The following is a 19,018-nucleotide window of genomic DNA, read 5'->3' as shown; positions in this document are numbered from 1 at the left end:
TTTTCTTTCTTATATACCTCTGTTTTGGCATATTGCTCATTCTTACTCTGAAAATACCATTTTCCCCTTCTTGTCTGTAATACACCTATTTGTTCCTTTTTTAAATTTTGAGGAACGTAGTGCAGAAGCTTAGGTTGGAGTTAGGGTGTGCCTTCTTCATGTAGGTCAGGGCTGACCTTCCTGGAGATAGCTCCAGAATTTATAATTCCCACCATGGGCTAGGAAAATAAATACAGATAAAGAAATAACAGTTCTGGTGCAAAAAGAGGACAGATATGGACAGATATTTGTCCAAAATATACTTAAAAAGGAGGGGACATGCCACTTCTGAATACAGGAAGTTTATTAGCTGGAATGTAATAGAACAAAAAGTATGAAAATTGCCTCGCCAAATTTTCCTTTTGTCTTTGAGGTTCAGTTTCTCAGTTTTGTAGTGAGGGTTCAACGTTCCTTTCAGAGGTTGAGTCTGTCTGTCTGTCTCTTTCAGGTGGCTCAGTTCCAGGTAATGGAGAGTGGCCAAAGTTGGCTGTACTTGTCCTTAAATAACTTCAGTCTTTAATGAGCCACAGCTGTAAATTTTCAATATGTTTTTGAACCAGATCCTGGACTCCCAAGTCAAGATTAGAAAAATGAAAAGCATTCAATTAGCGATCACCTGTGAGAATTTTAATTTTAGGTGATTTTCCTCTTATTATGCAGAACTCCATGACAAGCAGGAAGGGTAAAATCTTATTTTTGTGGTCAAGACTTCATCTATTTCTGATGTTGTAGAAATCACTCTTAAGTCTACTGCCTTATGAATTATTATTATGAGGGAGTCAAGTTTCTTTTGAAAATGGTGTCTTAAAATCTTCCTATTATTTTTTTTTAAAGGACAGGATATCCTCATCAGACACTTACTGCCTCTGACTGCTGCAAGTTCTTTATGTTTCCAATCTTCTCAATGCCCACACTGCCTGACCTCCTGTCTCTCCACCTCCTCAGTCATTTTCTGATGTTAACTCTGACAAACAAAAGTACTGAAGTGAGCTAACCACATTCTGAGTTTTCATTCTGTCTGAGAAATCAGCAGAATCTAACTTGCTTACAAAAGCTGAAAAGTTTATTGTTGTTTGATAAGTCCTTTTTTCCTTTATTCTTACAAATGTCTTCCCTATAGGGAGCATTGTCTTAGACAATTTTATTACTCTATTTCCTCGTGATTAAGATTTACTTTTTTTCAGCTATGGTGTAAGAACTTTTTCCTAGTGATATCTCCAACCAGTATCCTTTTCTGTCAAGAACTGGTGTTTACGTGAATTTCCATAGTGTAGATCTTCTTCAGTTGCTTAAAAGATGGTATGTTTGAAATGTAATCTATATATAATCCAATTCTCTTGATAAATCTATATATTATAAACAATTTGACAGGGTTTCTAACTTTTTTTTGTTATATATTTTGTTATGCATTTTGTTTATATGTTTTTTTGTTAGATTAATTTCAGAAATATACAATATAAGGTGAAAATGGTTTCTTTCCCAGATCTACTGTAATTGACTCTGGGTAACCTGCAGTATACAAAAGGTACTTTCATGCAGTATAGGAGAGAGAATTTTTTTCCAAATCACTGCTGTAGCTACTTAGTGCTTTCTTTTATTTTTACTCCCAAGGTACGTTTGACTACACAAGAATAGTTCCAAAGTGCATGATTGGTTTATATGTATTCCACATCAGTAAATTTTCCTTTTGTAAATCTCAGTCTGCACTGGAGCTAAAGGAAAGGAAGCCTCATCAAAAGAGAAAGAGCTGATATGGCTAACTGCTATAAATTGTAGCACTTACATATTTATTCTGTTTATTTTCTCAAAGTCATTCTTTAAGGCATTGTTGTTTTTTTGACACTTTTGATAAGGTATAGGCTGAATATTTCTATAGACTCATCTGTCTTGTCACCATGGCAGTCAATTTAAAATTCTTCTTTGCAAAGTGTCTTGTTTAAAGCAGGAGATGCCCAGGAAAACAGATAAGAAAGATAATTACGAGTAATGGAAAGATCTAAGAGGCTCCTGGCCATCTTTCCATCTGTCTATGGATAGGCCATGAAAATGTCAGAAAACAGCTTCAAAGACTCTGAAGCTGAAAAGTTCACCACAATATCTAATAGAGAAAATAAATAGGATTAAAAAGAACAAAAGGAATTTGAGATACTGTCTTACATCAGCAGTGGGAAAGTAAGAATGAGTAATCAGTTTCTGAGAAAGGGAAGAAATCAAAGCCCAAGATAGAAAAATCAATGTTACAGGACTTCTTTAACAGAGCACATTAATTTATTGATTTAGTGAACAACCAGAACTGCTGTAATATTGTCTTTGGGATTTATTCACAATCTCTCTTACTGGTAGCATGTTTCCAGTATAAACTCCTGAGGGACAAGAGTAATGGAAAAAACTTTTACTTTTCCAGGTCTGATGTTGTTTAAACCCCAACCAAAATCAATTAAAATACAGCATCAGTCAAAAAGGGAAGTAATTCAGTTTAAATGGAATCATGTCAAAAGAATGGATGAGAGTGCTGATGTAGTGACCAGTATTGGTGTCCAGGGGAAAGAGCCTCCAGGAGCTGGTCTCTCATCAGTTTCAGGGTGCATATGTTTTCTCAGCAGAAATCCTATTTTTTATTAGAATTGTTATACAGATAGTTACCCAAAGTAATTACACTATTGATACATTTAACACAGATTTTGCACTGTTTTTGTTTTTCCAGTTCAGTTTTAAACAAAAAGGTGACCTTTTAGTGATGATCTAGGATAGAATGATGAGAACCCAATTACCTCAGCTCCTTGTGGCTCAGTAATGATATGTACTTGTCTGTATTAAGATTTGGAGCCATTTAAGTTTACACAATTCTCTGTCTCAATGCAGACATCAAAGATGATTGAAATTCTTCTCAGCCTGTCAATATGATTGGGCTTTTTTTTTGAGAATAAGCCCTTTTGAGTAAACCAGAGTAGATTTTAAAGATTATTGAGAAATTGGCTTACTATAAATACAAGAATTTGAATGACATAACATAACATAAGCTTTATATTGAGCCACAAGATTTTTATCTGATAATTGCTGTACAGAAATAAGGCTTGGTGAGTACTGAGCTTTCCATGGAAACCTGCAGGAGTCCAGGATGCCAGAAGTCAGAATATCCTCCAGTGTATCACAAAATTGAGGGAAAGACCAGACATCGCCAGAAAAACAGAATCCCAAGAGTGATCTCCACTGAATATGCCTGATGGGTTACTGGGTAGTGCTTGATTTCTTAAATATAAAGAAAGCTAGAAAGTTATGTTCTTTATATTGCAAGAGGAAGCCAGGCAGCTAATACAGAAGGCTGTGGATGTCCTGACATTCATACGTTAAATACCAGTTATCACTGAGCAGTACATCTAATTTAACCTTGAAATGCTGTGCAAGAGTCACTTCTAGATGTGCAAGCATTTATAAGGAGTACTGAGAAAGGATTTTAAAGAGATCTGTTTCCATGATGTTTCTGATCCCTTTCCATGGATGATCTATTTCATACAGTTTTGAAAGCCAGGTTACTGCTTTCAGTTTCATATTGTTTTCTGGAAGCTAAATGTGATGCCTAAATTTGATTCCTCTCCCAAATCCTTTGGATTAATGCAATTCAATAAGGCCTGGGAAATGCTGGAATATTCATCCGTCCTGAGATGTTTGTGAGCAGACTGAAGCTATCATCTCAGCTATTTTATTGGTTCTGAGAACTTGTGGAGGGTGGGTGAGAAGCAGGAAAACAGTAGGAGTTTAAAAAAGGAGGAAGGAGGCAGGACAAGAAATACTAGGGAAATATGTCTGGAATACTGTAAGCTTAACTTCTTTCCCTGAAAGAATTCTGTGGTGAATAAACAAAAATTTTGTAAGCAGTTGGAACATAACATGGAAGTGAGTAGGAGCTAATATGGATATCTAAAGGATAAATGATGTCAAATAAGTGTAATTGCCTATGGCAATATAACAGGCATGTGAATTGGAGAGGAGTGGATGTCTTATTTCTTTAGTTGAGAAAGGCTTTGTAGCAGTCTCACAGGACATTTTTGTAAGCTGGCAGGAGAAACGTGGTTAAGGTGAAAATAATTATAGAATAGGTCCAAAACTGCTTAAAAAGCATGCTCAGTGAGATGTTATTAATGTCAGAACAGAAAGAATGGGGATCCATATAAGTCTGCCATGTGCTTTTGGAGTTTCATTAATATCCTGCATGATGGCACATAGAATACACTTATTGCACTGAGGGTGATGTGAGGTTGGAAAGAACTGCACATGTTTCAGAAGGCAAGATTAGAATGAAAATGGTCTTGAAAAATTGAAGACATGATCTGAAAAGTTGGATGAAAGGCAGCAAGAACAATATATTGCAGTTAGGAAAATCCAGCTGTACAAATACAGCCTAGTGAGTTATGTGGAAAAGGTAGTTCTTCATAAAGTGATTTAGAAGCATAATGGAAGAACAGAGATCAACAGTACTCTGCTTTTGTAAAAATGTAAAATTGTAGTATCTTACAACATATAGGCATTGTCTGCAGAGAGTCTAATGGAGACAAATACATATAGAAATAGACAAGAGCTGATAAAGAATGTTGAATAGTTTTTTAACTTAAAAATGTAGTGGACATACCACAGGTTTTGTGTGGATAAGCACTTTTGTACAGAGTAAAGGAATCTGATCTTTCTTTCTGTAATACACTGGAATAAGAAATACATGTATGGAATTTCAGGGTGAAAATTTCATGTTAGATAGGATATTAGGAAAAAAGTTTGCAGTGGTAAGGATAAAGTTGCACCTGTCTATTTCTTAGAGAGGCTCCCAGTTTCACTCCTGAGGCGCTTTAAAACAGGCTGTGGGAACTTGGGAAAAGTATAAATAGACTGGGGGAGAGAACTATATTTAATATCCTGCTAAGTGTTCATATCAAACCTTATTTTCCTGTGATTTTATGTGGTCCTTCTTGACATAACGAAAGGTCAGGTATTGTTATTCTGGGTATCTGAAGAGCTAGTTGTCTTTGCTACATCTCTTTTAAAGGGAGATGCATTGGAAGTGAGGAAGATTGGATGCACAGAAGTGAGAGAGTGGCTTCCTGTACTTTTCATTGTTTTCTCTCCCTTTGTGTACCAGCTTAGATGAGAGCCTATTCATGAATGTTCCAACTTCATTTTTCATCCTACCCCACATGGAATGTCTAAAACTCCCACCAAACATGCTTTTTACTATGGAGGTGCTATTATTAATTTTGGTGTTCCAGTTATGTAGAGTATGTTTCTACTCAATCTTTACATGCATCTCCTGTCTCTACCACTGTTTTTTTCAGCCACTTAATGTAGTTGGTCCCTCACTCCCCTGCTCTCTCTCTCTCATGCAAGGCAGAAGAGTTTTTAATAAATTTCAAGAAAAGTCCCCAAATCCAATGTCATTCCTTATCATAGAAGACCTGCCTTTATACTCAGTGAACTACATTGTTTGTACTTGACACAAACACATACCACATTTGCTCTTTTCCAGTGCCTAAAATACTTGCCACCCTTTTGTCCCTGCTATAGGAGGCTTTGCTGAGGTCACTTATGTGTGATTCGACCAGTTTTCTTCACTAATTCGTACATCACTGCCACCTTCTTCTTTTCAGCTCCTTGTCTTCATCTCCAGTTTGCCTGAAAAAAATGCTTAGCATCCTTATGCCTTCTCCTTATTAAGGGTGCCTGCCAAGGCTGCAGGAACAAGAATCATTACCTGTTACAATTTTGCCTTTTGTGCTGTCTGCCTCTTTTCTTGATTGTCATGCCCAGTATTAAGAAAGTATTATAACAGCACTGCCCAGCAGCAGTATTAAAACTGCAATCCAAACCAACTTATTGTATGTCTTCTACCTGGCCGGTTAATAGGAAGGGCTTTTCAGCTGCTATTTCAGGCCAAAGCTTTGGTTACAGACTGTCAATGCCTCATTTAATTTTTCTTCAGAGCAGGAGGTAGGCTGTAGACTTGAAGGCTAGACCAATATGAGATTTTACATTTGGGTCTCATGGAAACCAGCAATGTTTTAGATTCCTGAAAAAATTATTTGACCTTACTATAGGTCTGCAGTTACGTACTTTAATGATACTTCTGTCTGTAATGCCCTAACAGAGAAGCCCTTTCACCAGATAGAACAGCAATTCAGTTTCGGCAGTAAGTCTTCCTGCCTACTTTACTACCAGTCATTCTATCAAATGGGTATATCAAGCTGCTTTCTCCCAGATAAAGTGAGAGGTTTAGCAGATGGGCCCTGTCAGATGGCCAGTCAACAGATGCTCAACAGTTTCCTTTTTGAGCTAGCTGGATGATGATGAATTTTTTTCCTTAGGTGCTTGGTGGTAGCAGCCCCTTCTGCTGGGCTAAGTCACATCTGCCACTTCAGATGTTTGTGACTGGTGTGTGTAAATATGTTTTAGGAAGGCATCCTGTATATGGTCTTGACACTTTGCAACAAAACCTTTAGGAAGGAATCAGTTCTGCATGTAGTTCAGATTTGGATTTAAGGCAGTATTTTTTTATCATGCTGAAGATCACCATGTCTGGTGCCTAAGGAAAAGGTCTAATGAGATAAAACTGCGTGGTGCAGTGGTCCAAAGAAAGAGACAGGAAAACCTTCCCTACTCATTGGTTGTAGCTTACTGTGCTTTGTGGGTGAGGCATCCAAAACTGCTTGCAGGCTTTGGTGGAAGTAATTCCCAAAAGAACTTCAGTCTTGGGATTTTCAAATCCTATAGTGCAGATTATTTGCCCTATGTTTTCCCTATAGTGGTTAGGCAGCACCTTAGATGATATTTTTGTGTATTTCATCCAGAGAAATCTGATATGTAACCTTCCGGTTTTTTGAAGTGGTCCTGAACATACTCAAAAATCAACTTGAATACAATCTTCAGCTTAGATTGTTTCATACATTTCAGTTTATGACTTTGCAATTTAAACAAGAAGAGTGTTGTTTTTTGCTCTTTTTTTTTTTTCTCTTTCTTTGGGAAAAATTACTGAAAGAAAATATATTAGCAGTAGTAAAATATTACAGTATTTATAGATTTAATTTAAAATTAAAAGTAACACTTGGATCATCTAGTCTTCAATTTGTTTCCCTTCTATGACACCTTATAGCTTGTGTCTGGCTCCAGTGCATCTCCTAGGTGTGTATCTATTCTTGGCTGGTTCGCAGAAGAACAGTCATAACCAAGGGAACTTTCTGTTTTTTACAAAAACATTTCACTGTTAAAAAATGTTCCTAATTCATCATTTTAATTTGTCTGGCTTCAATTGCTAACTTTCTATTCTTATTATACTTTTTTATGCCAGATTACACAGAGCCTTAATTCCTAGTATGTTCTCTGTGTGAATCCACTTACAACAATTAAAGCACCTTTAAATGTGCTTTTTAATAAACTAATATTATTTAGCTCTTTAGGTCTTTTACTGCAAACCACCTTCTTCAGTGTTGTCATAATCATTTTTTTCTATGACTTCCTCAGTTTTTAAAATATTAAACTGTGATCAAAAATATCTATGTAATATTGATTATGATTTGTATGAATTTCATACAGAGAGGAACATTAATTCAGTATTGCTTTTGTGTGTACAGTTTGGGGAAGCAGTTTTTTCCTTGCTGTGATGTTATGGGGACCAATATGAGAGGATGCCTTGTTATATCCCCTCATCTCAAAATTTTGTGTGGCACCTTCTATAACACAGCATTTCCACCCTCTTATCCCTTTTAATCCATAGGCCGTAGGCCATAAGATTTGCTTTCAGTGATCCTGCCATTAAAACTTTGCATCTGGCTATATTAAAGCACATTTTGGGTTGTTTGATCAAGCTAACCAAGTAATTCTGATAACTTGTCATAATGCCTTGTTCTTATTGTTATTTATGTTTCCATCCTTATTCTTAATTTTATATGTTTTCCTTCATTGATTCTGATAGATCATGGTGATCATTTCACTGGCAAGTATTTTTTTGACATGTCAGTTAATCAGTTTTCAGCCCATTTAGCTGGTGCTTTATTGATATTATATAGTGCCAACTTTTTAAGCAGTCATGTGTTACTGAATAAATTGCTTTACAAAGTCTAGGCAATTTTGTTTGACAAATCTCTAATCTTACAAAAATCAGGTTACTATAATGAGAATTATTTTCTCTAAATCCATTCTGGCTACCATTAATGTTCTTTACTCTTTACCAATTAGAATTTTTATCAGCTTGCTCTTTCTTTTGTCTTGCTTGAAGTCAGCCTAAGCAGTTGGACTGCTTATTCTTTAAAAATTAATGGCACATTAGCATTCTTCTGGAATTACCCTGCTATTTCCAGATTTATTAAAAATTAATGGAAGAGATGCCCTCAGTTATTTGAGCTTGTTGATTTGAATATAATTATCCCTAGCAGATGCTGTCTGATATTCTCGATTAGTAGAATCTGTGTTTGCCAAGCTAAAATGTGAAATATGGAATGTTGCCAAAGCTTAAGGTTTGTGTTTATGGTGTTTATAAAGCCATGAGTCCTTAAGCATGCCCTATGTTATCTTTTAATGTGATAAAAGTAATTAATGGATATGAGACAATCTTTTACCAGAAAGAGTTGAAACCTTTATAGTTATAATTACAGATATAATTATGAGAAATATTAAATATGGATGAAGTTTTCACACTTGCAGTTTAAAAGATAACACTGATTTTTTTTCTTGGATTAAAAACAGGAAACTGGCTCTGAAAGTATGGTACATAAGACATTAGATTTAAAGTTGACCAAAAGTAAAAGATAACATTTAAAAATTACCCTGAAAAATGAAAAATTATTATAAAATATCAGAGGAGGAATTATGCCTGAACAAATCTGTAGTCCTTAAACCAGAGAGGTATGCTCTGAAATTTCTTCCACTTTCATCATTGTTTTTGAATGACAGTTACTGGATTCTTTAGAACCTGTAATGAATGACTCCAGCAGCAGCATGGTTCTGAGTTGCCATCTCTTTCTGCACATGTTAGAAGGTATGTCAGTAGAACTCAATTGCAAGTATGGTGCCATTTCACTGAAGTTAACAATTATCTGTGTCTGACTACAGTTGACAGGAAAGTTCGCTCACACTGACTGCAAGTTGAAAAAATTATGCCCAATCATAATGATAAACTACTACTGCAAACGTTAGAAATATCAATATCAGTGATTTGTTTAATATTTTCCTTGTTAAGGTGAGGTCATAATGGGGGTAATAATTATGAAAATGGTAAACATAGAACTTCATAATAGAAACAAAGCTGTTAAAATTATTATAGCACAATGTTATTATTATTATTGTAAAAACTGTGCAAGAGCAGCTGTTAATATTGTTAGGCCTGTAAAGAGATCACCAGTGTAAGGAAGTAGTCTAGTAGTCATCTTTTAACAGCAGTTGTATGTTCAGAGTTTCCCACTTAGAGAAGGAAAAGGAGAAGGAGAAAAGGACTTGATTGGATGAGCACACTAAGAATTAAGATATGGCTTTGGGAATAAGAGACACATATAAAAGGAAAAAGCAAAGGAATTTGCCTAGATGCTTAGGTTGTTTTCATGGTCACTATGCAACAAATAAACTTTAACCTTTCACTATTTTACTTTTTGCAAGGAATCAGCTAAAAAGCAAACAATTTTCCCTCTAGGCTTCATATCTTTCAAGTTACCAGAGTTGCTGAAAACAAATGTAACGTGGAATATTAAATAAAAATTCTCATATATTTTACTACCTAATGGTATCATCAGGTGTAGAGTAATTGCCATTAACTATCTGAGCTTTTAAAGGGGTAAGTTCTAATTAGAAAAGTAATTTATAACTTCTCTTCTGCACAATGTTTCTGTATAATATTGTCATGAGAATCTTAATCACAGATTTTCTCATTTTTATTGGTACAAAATTATAGCCATTAATTATACCATGAGTATTTTTTTTCTTTTTATCTCTGTAAATTCTCTTCCTTAAGGAAAGTCTTTTGGTTGGAGAGTAAGGTTATATGCTCTATAACTGGCTCAAGATACAGGGGGAAAACAAACTAAGGCTGATGACTTGGCTGATCATAGGAAGTGTAATTTTTTTTTTTTAAACTTGAAGGGTTTTTAACTCGATGCCATGCCTACTTAACCATGCGCAGGCATTTGGTGTTACTGATGCATCCAAGATGCTCAAGTAGGACACAGGGCTCTCAGAGACCTACAACCTCCTAGATAATAAGTGTTGAGGGCTACCATGAGGCATCCCCAAGGTGCCTGTAATCAGTGTGAGAAAATAAAATTGAGTTACAAGTTTTGGCTATTTGCATGGACTCAGTTGTGGGATGGAGCTTTAAATCTAGAATGTAAAGTATTGGTGACTAAACAACTTATTCTGCATTTGATGTGAAAATCTGTTATTTTGTATGATTCAATGAATTAGAAATATATTTGTAAAAAGTAAGTTTTTATTTGCTACCCTGGCAATTAGCATTTCCTATTTCAGATTTGTGACCTGAGAGGTTCCACTACCATTAACATACATCTATTCATACTTTGCTTTTATATTTTGTTGTTTCAAAAAGGGCTCCAAAACATTGTTAAAAACAGAATGCTCATGACACAGCTGACCTTGCTTTCCCACTATGAAGTCAGCTTGTAAATTACATCTCATTTCGTAAAATACTGGTAGAAGATAAAATGTAATGCTTTAAAAAATGGGTTCATGGACTATAATAATTGTGTTGAATGGTGCAGGGAAGTTGTTTCATGGTAGTAGATCACCCTGATTTTCAGAATAAAGACAAATTAATTAGATGTCATTGACCTATATATGTAAGAGAGCAGTGTATTAATATTAATCAGATAACTTGTCTAAAGTCAGTGTAGAAACACAGTATTACTTTATCAGAAAGCATTTATTGAGACATTCTAGCCCACCCAGCATCTATTTAATTTGAGCTTCAGGAACAACTTCTGTGTACCATGCAGTACTCTGGATTGATTTAAAGTTTATTGCTAGAGTCTCACTAGCTTGGTGTTTTTCCCTTGTGTTCTAGCAATATGGCAAAGCAGAGCCATCTCTTCTGAAACATATAGGAATGGATTTTTTTTCCATAATTGCATGCTCAGAGTTAGATGTCTAGCAGAAGAAAAAACTATAATTCTTGATATCTAAAAGAAAAATCCTTATTCTGTATTGGTACTTTCTATGCAGCAGTGTCCATTTTCTGTTTAGGTTCTATCACTTTCTGAATTTGTTGCTTGACATTAAATCATAGTTGTCGGGAGTACCTTTAAAGTTTTCAAAACTGCATAATCTTTCTCTGTTGTCAAAGTTTTTGTTATCCTTCATCATCTGCTTGGTATGATTTTGAGGAAGCTGGCTTCATAGGGTCCCCCAGGTCTCTAATGAAAATGGATAGCACAGAACACAGTGCCAATTCCTCTGAGCCCCACTTAATGTATTGCTCCCTCTTTGGAAGCTGCACAGTTCCTACTTATTTGCTTCATGATCTACCAGCCATTTTTTATGTCTGCTATGGTATTTTAAACATGCAGTAGCTCTCCAGTCAGCAGCTGGGCAGTGTCTGGCTTTTTTTCAGAGACATACATAAGGTTCCTTTTAACACATACAGAAAATCCTTCAGCTCCACTTAAGTCATTTTTACTTAATAACTTATTTACCTAATCAACCATTTGAAGCGTTTTTGTTATTACCTTATCAATAAGTGTGCTACTTAGGTTTTGTTTTAGGTTTTTATAAAAGTTTTCTGGATCTGGAAACTACACAAGAAGCTTTCTAATTCTGCATGACTTTCTGGTGATATCTTAGAAAATGAATAGAATACCAGAATTTTAAAAAAATCCCCTTTTGTCCCCCCAATCTCTATTTTCAGCAGAGAAAGTCAGGCTAGTGGAAAACAGGAAGCTGGAAGCTAGAAGCTGCAACAGTAATTTGTCTCTTAAGGTGTGAAAACCCCTCTTTGAAGAGCTGCCCTAATAAGGAGAAGGTGCTAAAAGATGGATTGTTCTCACATGAGCACATGGTGGTTGAAAGACCAGTTTTGTAACAGATGTCATGGAAAACAGGCACTGTACTCACAAGAGACATCAATTCAGGTTCTTCCTGTGGTGTACATATGTATGTAATCATAACATTCTCCAGGCACTTAAAACATGTCAGAGTAACAGTCCTAAGTCTTTTGCAACAATCTTGTTATGAAAGATACCTTTCAAGTGAAGTGGAGTCAATTATCTGCTTCTGCACCCTTGGCATTCCTGGGGAGAACTAATTCCTCAGCTTGCCTGTTGGGTTGATGCTGCACTCCACAGACTTTGAATACTCTGCATTTAAGTTCTGTTGGTCTGTTGGGATGAATTATTTCTTGTTCATAAATTTATCCAGGCACTAACTGAACTTTTGAGATGCTTAACACTAGTTATGTGCTGAATCAGTATTTCAGTACTTAATTGATATTGAGTATGGCCTATGAAGGAATAAAATTTTAATCATCTTATATTGAAAACATCTAGTGATATATATTCTACCCACTTCTAGATAGCTGATTTTCTCTAGTCCATGTGTATTAGTCTGTGCTTATTTACTGTCTTGAGGCAGAACACAGCTTGCCAAGTGACAGTGATCAAAAAAAGGCCTGTATCTGTACTGGCACTATAAGCAGAGATTCTTTATTTTTAGCCTAAATAATACTCCGTGCGTGGAGACAGGTTGTTTTGTTTTTTTTTTTTCCTTCAAAAGGAGCTTAAATTAAAAAAAAATAATCTAAGTTTAAATGAAGCACTTAAATGAAGGTTTTTCATTGCAGTGATTGAGAGCCAGCAATGCTTTTAATAATATGCCGTCACGCTGCTGGCCTCTTGGGATTTGAGGGATTTTCTAATGCAAGCCATAATGTGTAATTCATTAGCTACCAGTAGCTGGGGTTCTGAATCTGCCTGAGCCAATGAATTAATTTTAATTTCTAAAAATATATGTAAAATATTGCTTTACGTTAATCCTGTATATGATAATGGCTTTTGGATGGCAGTATCATAAATCTAACATAAAGCATGCAACTGGGTATGAATTAACATCTTCTAGTTTGAAGGCATTAGGGCGAACAGACTAATTTTAAAATACTTGAATGACTTGTGCTGAGCATGTTTGCAAACATGGAACAAATACACATATGCTTGTGTATCTGTCTGTCTTTTTAGTTATGCACATTGCTAAATTTCAGGGTGTTCCTTAAAACTCCATCTGGAACTCTAGATGTCTGTATGTGCATCCATGCAGATATACATGTCTCTCTGGTATCATAAAGAAATTACTACAGGATAGATGCCACACTTGTTATTTATCTGCATTTAGAATTGCTTATGAAAAATTTTGTAGGATGTTTTGGTTTCACACTGACAGATTTCAAATAATGTAATGCTATTCCATGCAGTCCATAAAGCAATAAAAATAAAGTAATTAAAGCTTCTATTCACCCAGTTTAGTTGTCAAAATGCATCTGTGACTTAGATTAAAGGAAAAGGGCTTTCAGAAGAACAGTAAGATACTAATTATATTAAAGGGCAGGCTGAAAAGTTTCACTATTTCTGTGGACAAGCAAGATAATTTAAAATTATGTATTTTAAGACACTGACTGATGCCTCAGAATAACAGAGTGAATACTACAACATTTTTTTGTAACTTTCAGCACTTAATTTGGGTGTTTTTATATCAAAAGTCTGTGCTGTAACCAGGAAGTCAGAATCGACCTGAACATGAGTGGAAAATTCCATTGACTGGTTTTCTTTTCTTTTCTCAGACCAGAGGTCACTGTGATTAGCTTTTCACATCTGATTTGAAGTTCCCCTCGAACTGAACCAAAAATCAAGATTTTCATATGCTGGATGAGAGAATACAAGCTGGGAGAAAAGCAGTTTTTGCTTAGCTGTGTGCTTATTCAGCAGAGTTGGAACCTTACTTATTTGGACCTTTTCTCTCCTTGGCTTGCCTAGCAGCCCCATAGCACAAGTAACATGAATCCCCACCTCTGTGCTGTGTTCCTTTGCAGACCATGGCAGGGACCTGCTCAGGGTGGAGGGGGTGGTTTGCTAAGGTTACCTCTTAACTAAGTGACTTCTGGGAAATTGGGGTGGTCAGTCTGTGACAAAGGACTGTGTATTGTGATTATTAACTGGGCACTGTTAAGTGATGAGGGGGAATCAACTGCCTCAGCTTCTCCTTCCCAAAGTTTGGGAGTACTCAGATAACCCATATTTATGTGTCCATGTCACAGGCATATATTTAATAGAACAGAGAGCAACAAACTTGTCCTCCCTCTCCTTTTAGCTTCTATGGACCTTAGTGCTGGGCCTACCTAAATTCCCATTGTGATCCTGTGTGACAAAGCCTCCAGCAGCTCAACCACAGCTGCCAGAGAAACTGGGAAAACAAGTTTTCAAGATGCTCAGCCTCTGACAACAGTAAAAAAAAAAAAAGGCCAACACTGTGCCATTGTGTTGGGGCACTGGCCCTTGTCCCATGATCTTTCTATTTTAAAATGTTACTTTCAGTTATATAAATCAGCTTGAACCAATTCAAACCAGTTCAAATTTTTTCACCTCTTCTACCCAATCATTACTAGACTGACCTAAAAGTAAGTCTTAAAAGTAAGTCTTACTTAAAAGTAAGTCAGATCTGTTTCAGTCACAACAATGCCTAGATACTAATTGCACTACACATGTAGTGGTTTGATTTCTTTCCTGTGACTCTTGGTCTGTGGTGGAAACCTGTCCTGATCAAGTTACAAGAAGCTGAATACATATTGTAGTGACTGACAAGTTATCCATAAGGATGCTTTTAAGGAGTGTCAAAGCAAGCACAGGTAATGCCTTTGTAAGTCAAAGTTGTAGGATTGACTGCAGTTGAACACACTCTCAGGATCTGCAAAAGAGCCTGAAACATTGTCTTTAAATTGCATTAAAGAGCAGTTGGAGCACCTGAATAACTCTTCCATTTCTTGGAGCGTTTCCATTTTTATGGGGTCTCTAGTCAATAGTATGAAATTTCTGCTGGTAGTATTTGTACTGGCATTACATAAGGATGAAGTTCTAGAAGTGTGTTAGCTTGCCCTTTACGATAAGTGCTTAATTAATGAAAATAGTGTATACCAAAGAATATCAGATAGTAAAAATAACAGCTGATGAACTTTTCACTTTAGTCCTCTCACTTTCAAATATTTAGTTTTGCTATGGACTGAGTTTATATAACAACTAAATTTTGTATTTTTCACAGAAATGTAACCTGGAATAATTTAGCTATCCCAGACACCCACTGTTCCAGAGAGCTAGAAGAAGGTTACCAGTGCCCACCTGGATTTAAATGCATGGACCTTGAAGATCTGGGACTAAGCAGGCAAGAGCTGGGCTACAGTGGCTTTAATGAGATAGGTCTGTCCTACTGGTAAAATCCATTTCAGTATCCATTTAAAAATGTTTATGAAATGAGTGGAACAGATAGTTCATGTCTGTGCTGAAAAAACGTCAAGTGCTTTGCAGTTATGATACATTTTTACATTGCCTGGGATCCCAGGATTTAAATACCATTAAAACAGTGTCTTTATATGGAGTCAACTGTTGATTATCACCAATATGCAAATGTTATGACTCATTTCTGTTTTATTTTTGATTCATTTTAGAGCATAAAATCCCTTCTGTTTGTCTAATTTTAGTAGTAATTCCCATGAAATTTTTTTCATCCAGAATTACATTGATAATCATCTTGTTACTAAGGAGAAGATGGGAGAAAAAAGTGATATCATGTATCTGTGGCAATCTTGATCCAAACTGTATAAGTCAGAACATCAACCAGGAGAATGCTTGAGAGTCAGGCAGATTTTGCCATATATGTGCAATTTGTGTTCAGCGCAGAACACTGCAGTTACCAGGAGAATATGTTCTCTGACAGCTGCAATGTGTTGTGCCATCCCCATGTAAAACACAAAAGCAGGAAAGGTGGCAAGAACATGGGCAGCTGTGGTAAGATCCACATCCAAACGAAAAATATGCAGTTACTCTGTCAGAACCTTGTGGTAATTTCACATTTATTGAGCAGACAAAGGTCCAACAGGAGCCTGCAGCTGTAAATTTTAATTTCAGGACAGGTAGGAAAGTACCTTCAAATGACAGAGTATACCCACAGGCTGAATTCTTTCTGATGCATCGCTTTGCTAAAGTTTTTTTTGTTTTGTTTTGTTTTTTGTTTTTTTTCATTTTTCTGGCTTGAGCTTCAGACTGCTGTCCTGGCCTCAGCTGAATTTGAAGTTAATGAAAAGGTTTAATGACTGAAACCAAAAAGGGTTTTTTGAGTACTGAAAGCCTTTGCAGCTGAAGTTGCTTCAGTTGGTTCCTGACTATTCAGGTGTCTGGATATACATAATGAGCCAGGGAGGTACAAGGAAGTCTCAGAGTCCTGCTACAAGTACTCTGTGATACCAAATAATTAATGAACAAAAACTGCCATTTATGTCCTTTCTTTTTTCTTGGGAGAAAGGGAGAAAAACCTGTTTCAGCCCAGCACCATTCTGGTCCCTCTGGGAGTTAGAAGCGTACTGTTTGTTCAGTACTGTTAGATGGATAACGCCATAGATAGTACCAAATTTTCTATAATTTCTTTCTTCAGTAGATCTCAAAGGATAATATTGTTTGATCACTCAGTCAGCCTTCAGATTTTGTCATGCCTGGATGAACATGGGCTGAGTTCACACTAGAACCTAAAACCATCCACATTCAAGTTCTGTAGTTTCAAGTTGGAAAGCATGAGATTAGGGGTACTTCCAGAATAACTGAGCCTCAGATTGAAATCACCCTTATCTTGTTATGTGAAAAAAAAATTGTAACATTGAAGGCTGTTGTTCCAGCTGCCTACCTGGTCACCAGAGAAAAGTAGTTGCAATGTCTTAGACAACCCTTCAGTGGATAGGAGAGCTGAATGAGACTGAGAGTGCTTGATGAAGGAGGCCAGCTTGTTTTAATGATGGGGGCAGGTTGGCAAAACATGTGAAATAGATTGTCCATAGATGCCTTCAAAACAGTTTAAAAAAAACAGGACCAAAACTCTGGTCTCCTGAGTCACAGTGCCATGCCTTATCAATGTGTATTTCAATATACGATTGATATAAAGGTCAGAGATTGCTAATAGATCTAGGAGACCTGTAACTGATAAATTATTTTTTTGTCTAGAAATAGGTAGCCAGGTAGAACAGTAGCCAGAACAGTAAAGAAGAACTCTCAGAACAAAACAGTAGCCAGAAGTTAAACTGAATATCAACTGAAGGCTGATAACTAAACTTTAAAATACTGGGTACGACACAGAAGCTTTCCCAAAAAATGTTAAATAAGCTTCCTCAAATTAGGATTGTTATCAACAAGATTATAACCAGCAAGTTAATATTTTATAAATATCCATTTTATGAAGCACCTTTGTGTGTAGTTAACAGGTAAGTAATGACATAAATATTTTCAGTGCAATTATACTAATTTTTGTACATTCATTGATATTTTATTTGCAGATATTATGATGCAGCCTGTCCTGTTGGATCCTCAAATCTATCATTACAAAAATCACAAGAGCATAGCAGTTTGGCAGCTACTGTATAATTAGTAACTCTTAACTTGTGGCATATAAGTACAAGCTATGAATATCTGAATTTTATAATTTCTGTTATTATTCTTCTCTTGAAAGAAAAAGGAGGGTTTTTTACAGTTTTATTACTGAATGAATACCAAACTGTTCTAATCAGATAAAAGTTAATAGAGTTTTTAATATTGTGATTATGCCAATTAGGTAGCTTCATATTTGGAAGATACCTTGATTTTGGCCATGCCCTGGTCCCATTTTTATACATGGCTTTGACTTTAAAGGATGAAGATTGTAAAGATGGTAGTTTAAGTTTTGGTACTTATTTAAATAAATAAAATACATTTATTTCCAAACTTTTTTATTTTTAGTTTTGAGGTTTTCTATTTATCTGTTTTATGTATGTTTCCATGGAATTGTGTATGTATTGTTTAAGGAAGAACATACTTATAGACTACTGATAAATGTGAAGTTATCTTGTCAAGATAATTTAGGCCATCTCCTCATGATGAGAAGCATATTTCATAATCTTTCCAGGCCATTTATTGTGTTTCTTCATTGTCTGTCCCCTTAGGAAATTTTTTCTAAAGTATAACCTGTATCTTTCTTCTTTATGGAATTTAAGGTCATAATTTCTCACCTTGTTTACTATTGGCATAGACAAAACCTTAAGAAAAAGCTTGTTTTCATCTTTCATTATGCTTTCCATATGGTTCTAAATGTTTCAGTCTTTTGCTAGAAGACTTGTATTTTATACTGTAAATTGTTCTTACTCTCCATCTCCAGACCTTCTCTGGCTGATCCACCACTTAGCTGAAATGCAGTACTGTCAGAATACCCCAGCAGAGCCATTATTTGGTGTGGTTTTAAGCTCTGTTACAGTTTCTGCATCCCAGTGAAATGTTTTCCATTTTCAGAAGAGCATGTTGGGGATGACTCATGTTTTTCTAATTTATTACAGCCCTTGTGTCCTACTGAAAGAGCTGCCATCACTGTTTCCCATCCTTTGTTTATTTATATATTTATTTTAAAATGTAAATGCTTGCATATGTCTCTGTTGAATAGCCTACTTACTTTGTTTTGTTTTTCCAGACTATTTCTTTAATTTGCAAGATCTTCAGGACTTTTAATTCTCCCCTCCTGATTACTTGTCTTGCCATTTAGTTTACTTTTATGTGAAATTATATAAGTATAATTTATTTTCTATCAACCTGTTTAAGAGTGAAAAAAATAAGTAGACCCTGACCAAAATTCGACTCTGGAACTTTGTTTGACAGTCTTCTTTTCTGCTTGTGAAGACCATTTTTCCAACATGGGCAACATCAGCGTGTATCTACAGCTAATGCCTCTGTCCTTAAAT

At 35.8% G+C, this 19,018-nt stretch overlaps 1 protein-coding gene across 2 annotated transcripts in view; it reads left to right on the top strand.

Annotated features, from left to right (window-relative positions):
- NALCN (sodium leak channel, non-selective) overlaps nucleotides 1–19,018 on the top strand; it is a 215,651-nt gene that overhangs the window by 24,946 nt on the left and 171,687 nt on the right. For both annotated transcript variants that reach the window (XM_062514911.1, XM_062514910.1), the window contains exon 6: nucleotides 15,316–15,470. In XM_062514911.1, the coding sequence (XP_062370895.1) occupies nucleotides 15,316–15,470 (155 nt within the window). The remainder of the gene's footprint in view (nucleotides 1–15,315; nucleotides 15,471–19,018) is intronic.

This window comes from Cinclus cinclus, chromosome 2 (assembly GCF_963662255.1).
Source record: "Cinclus cinclus chromosome 2, bCinCin1.1, whole genome shotgun sequence".
In the NCBI taxonomy this organism is placed as follows: Eukaryota; Metazoa; Chordata; class Aves; order Passeriformes; family Cinclidae; genus Cinclus; species Cinclus cinclus.
The sequence above is the reverse complement of the archived record's forward strand: the minus strand, read 5'-3'. Positions and strand labels throughout refer to the sequence as shown.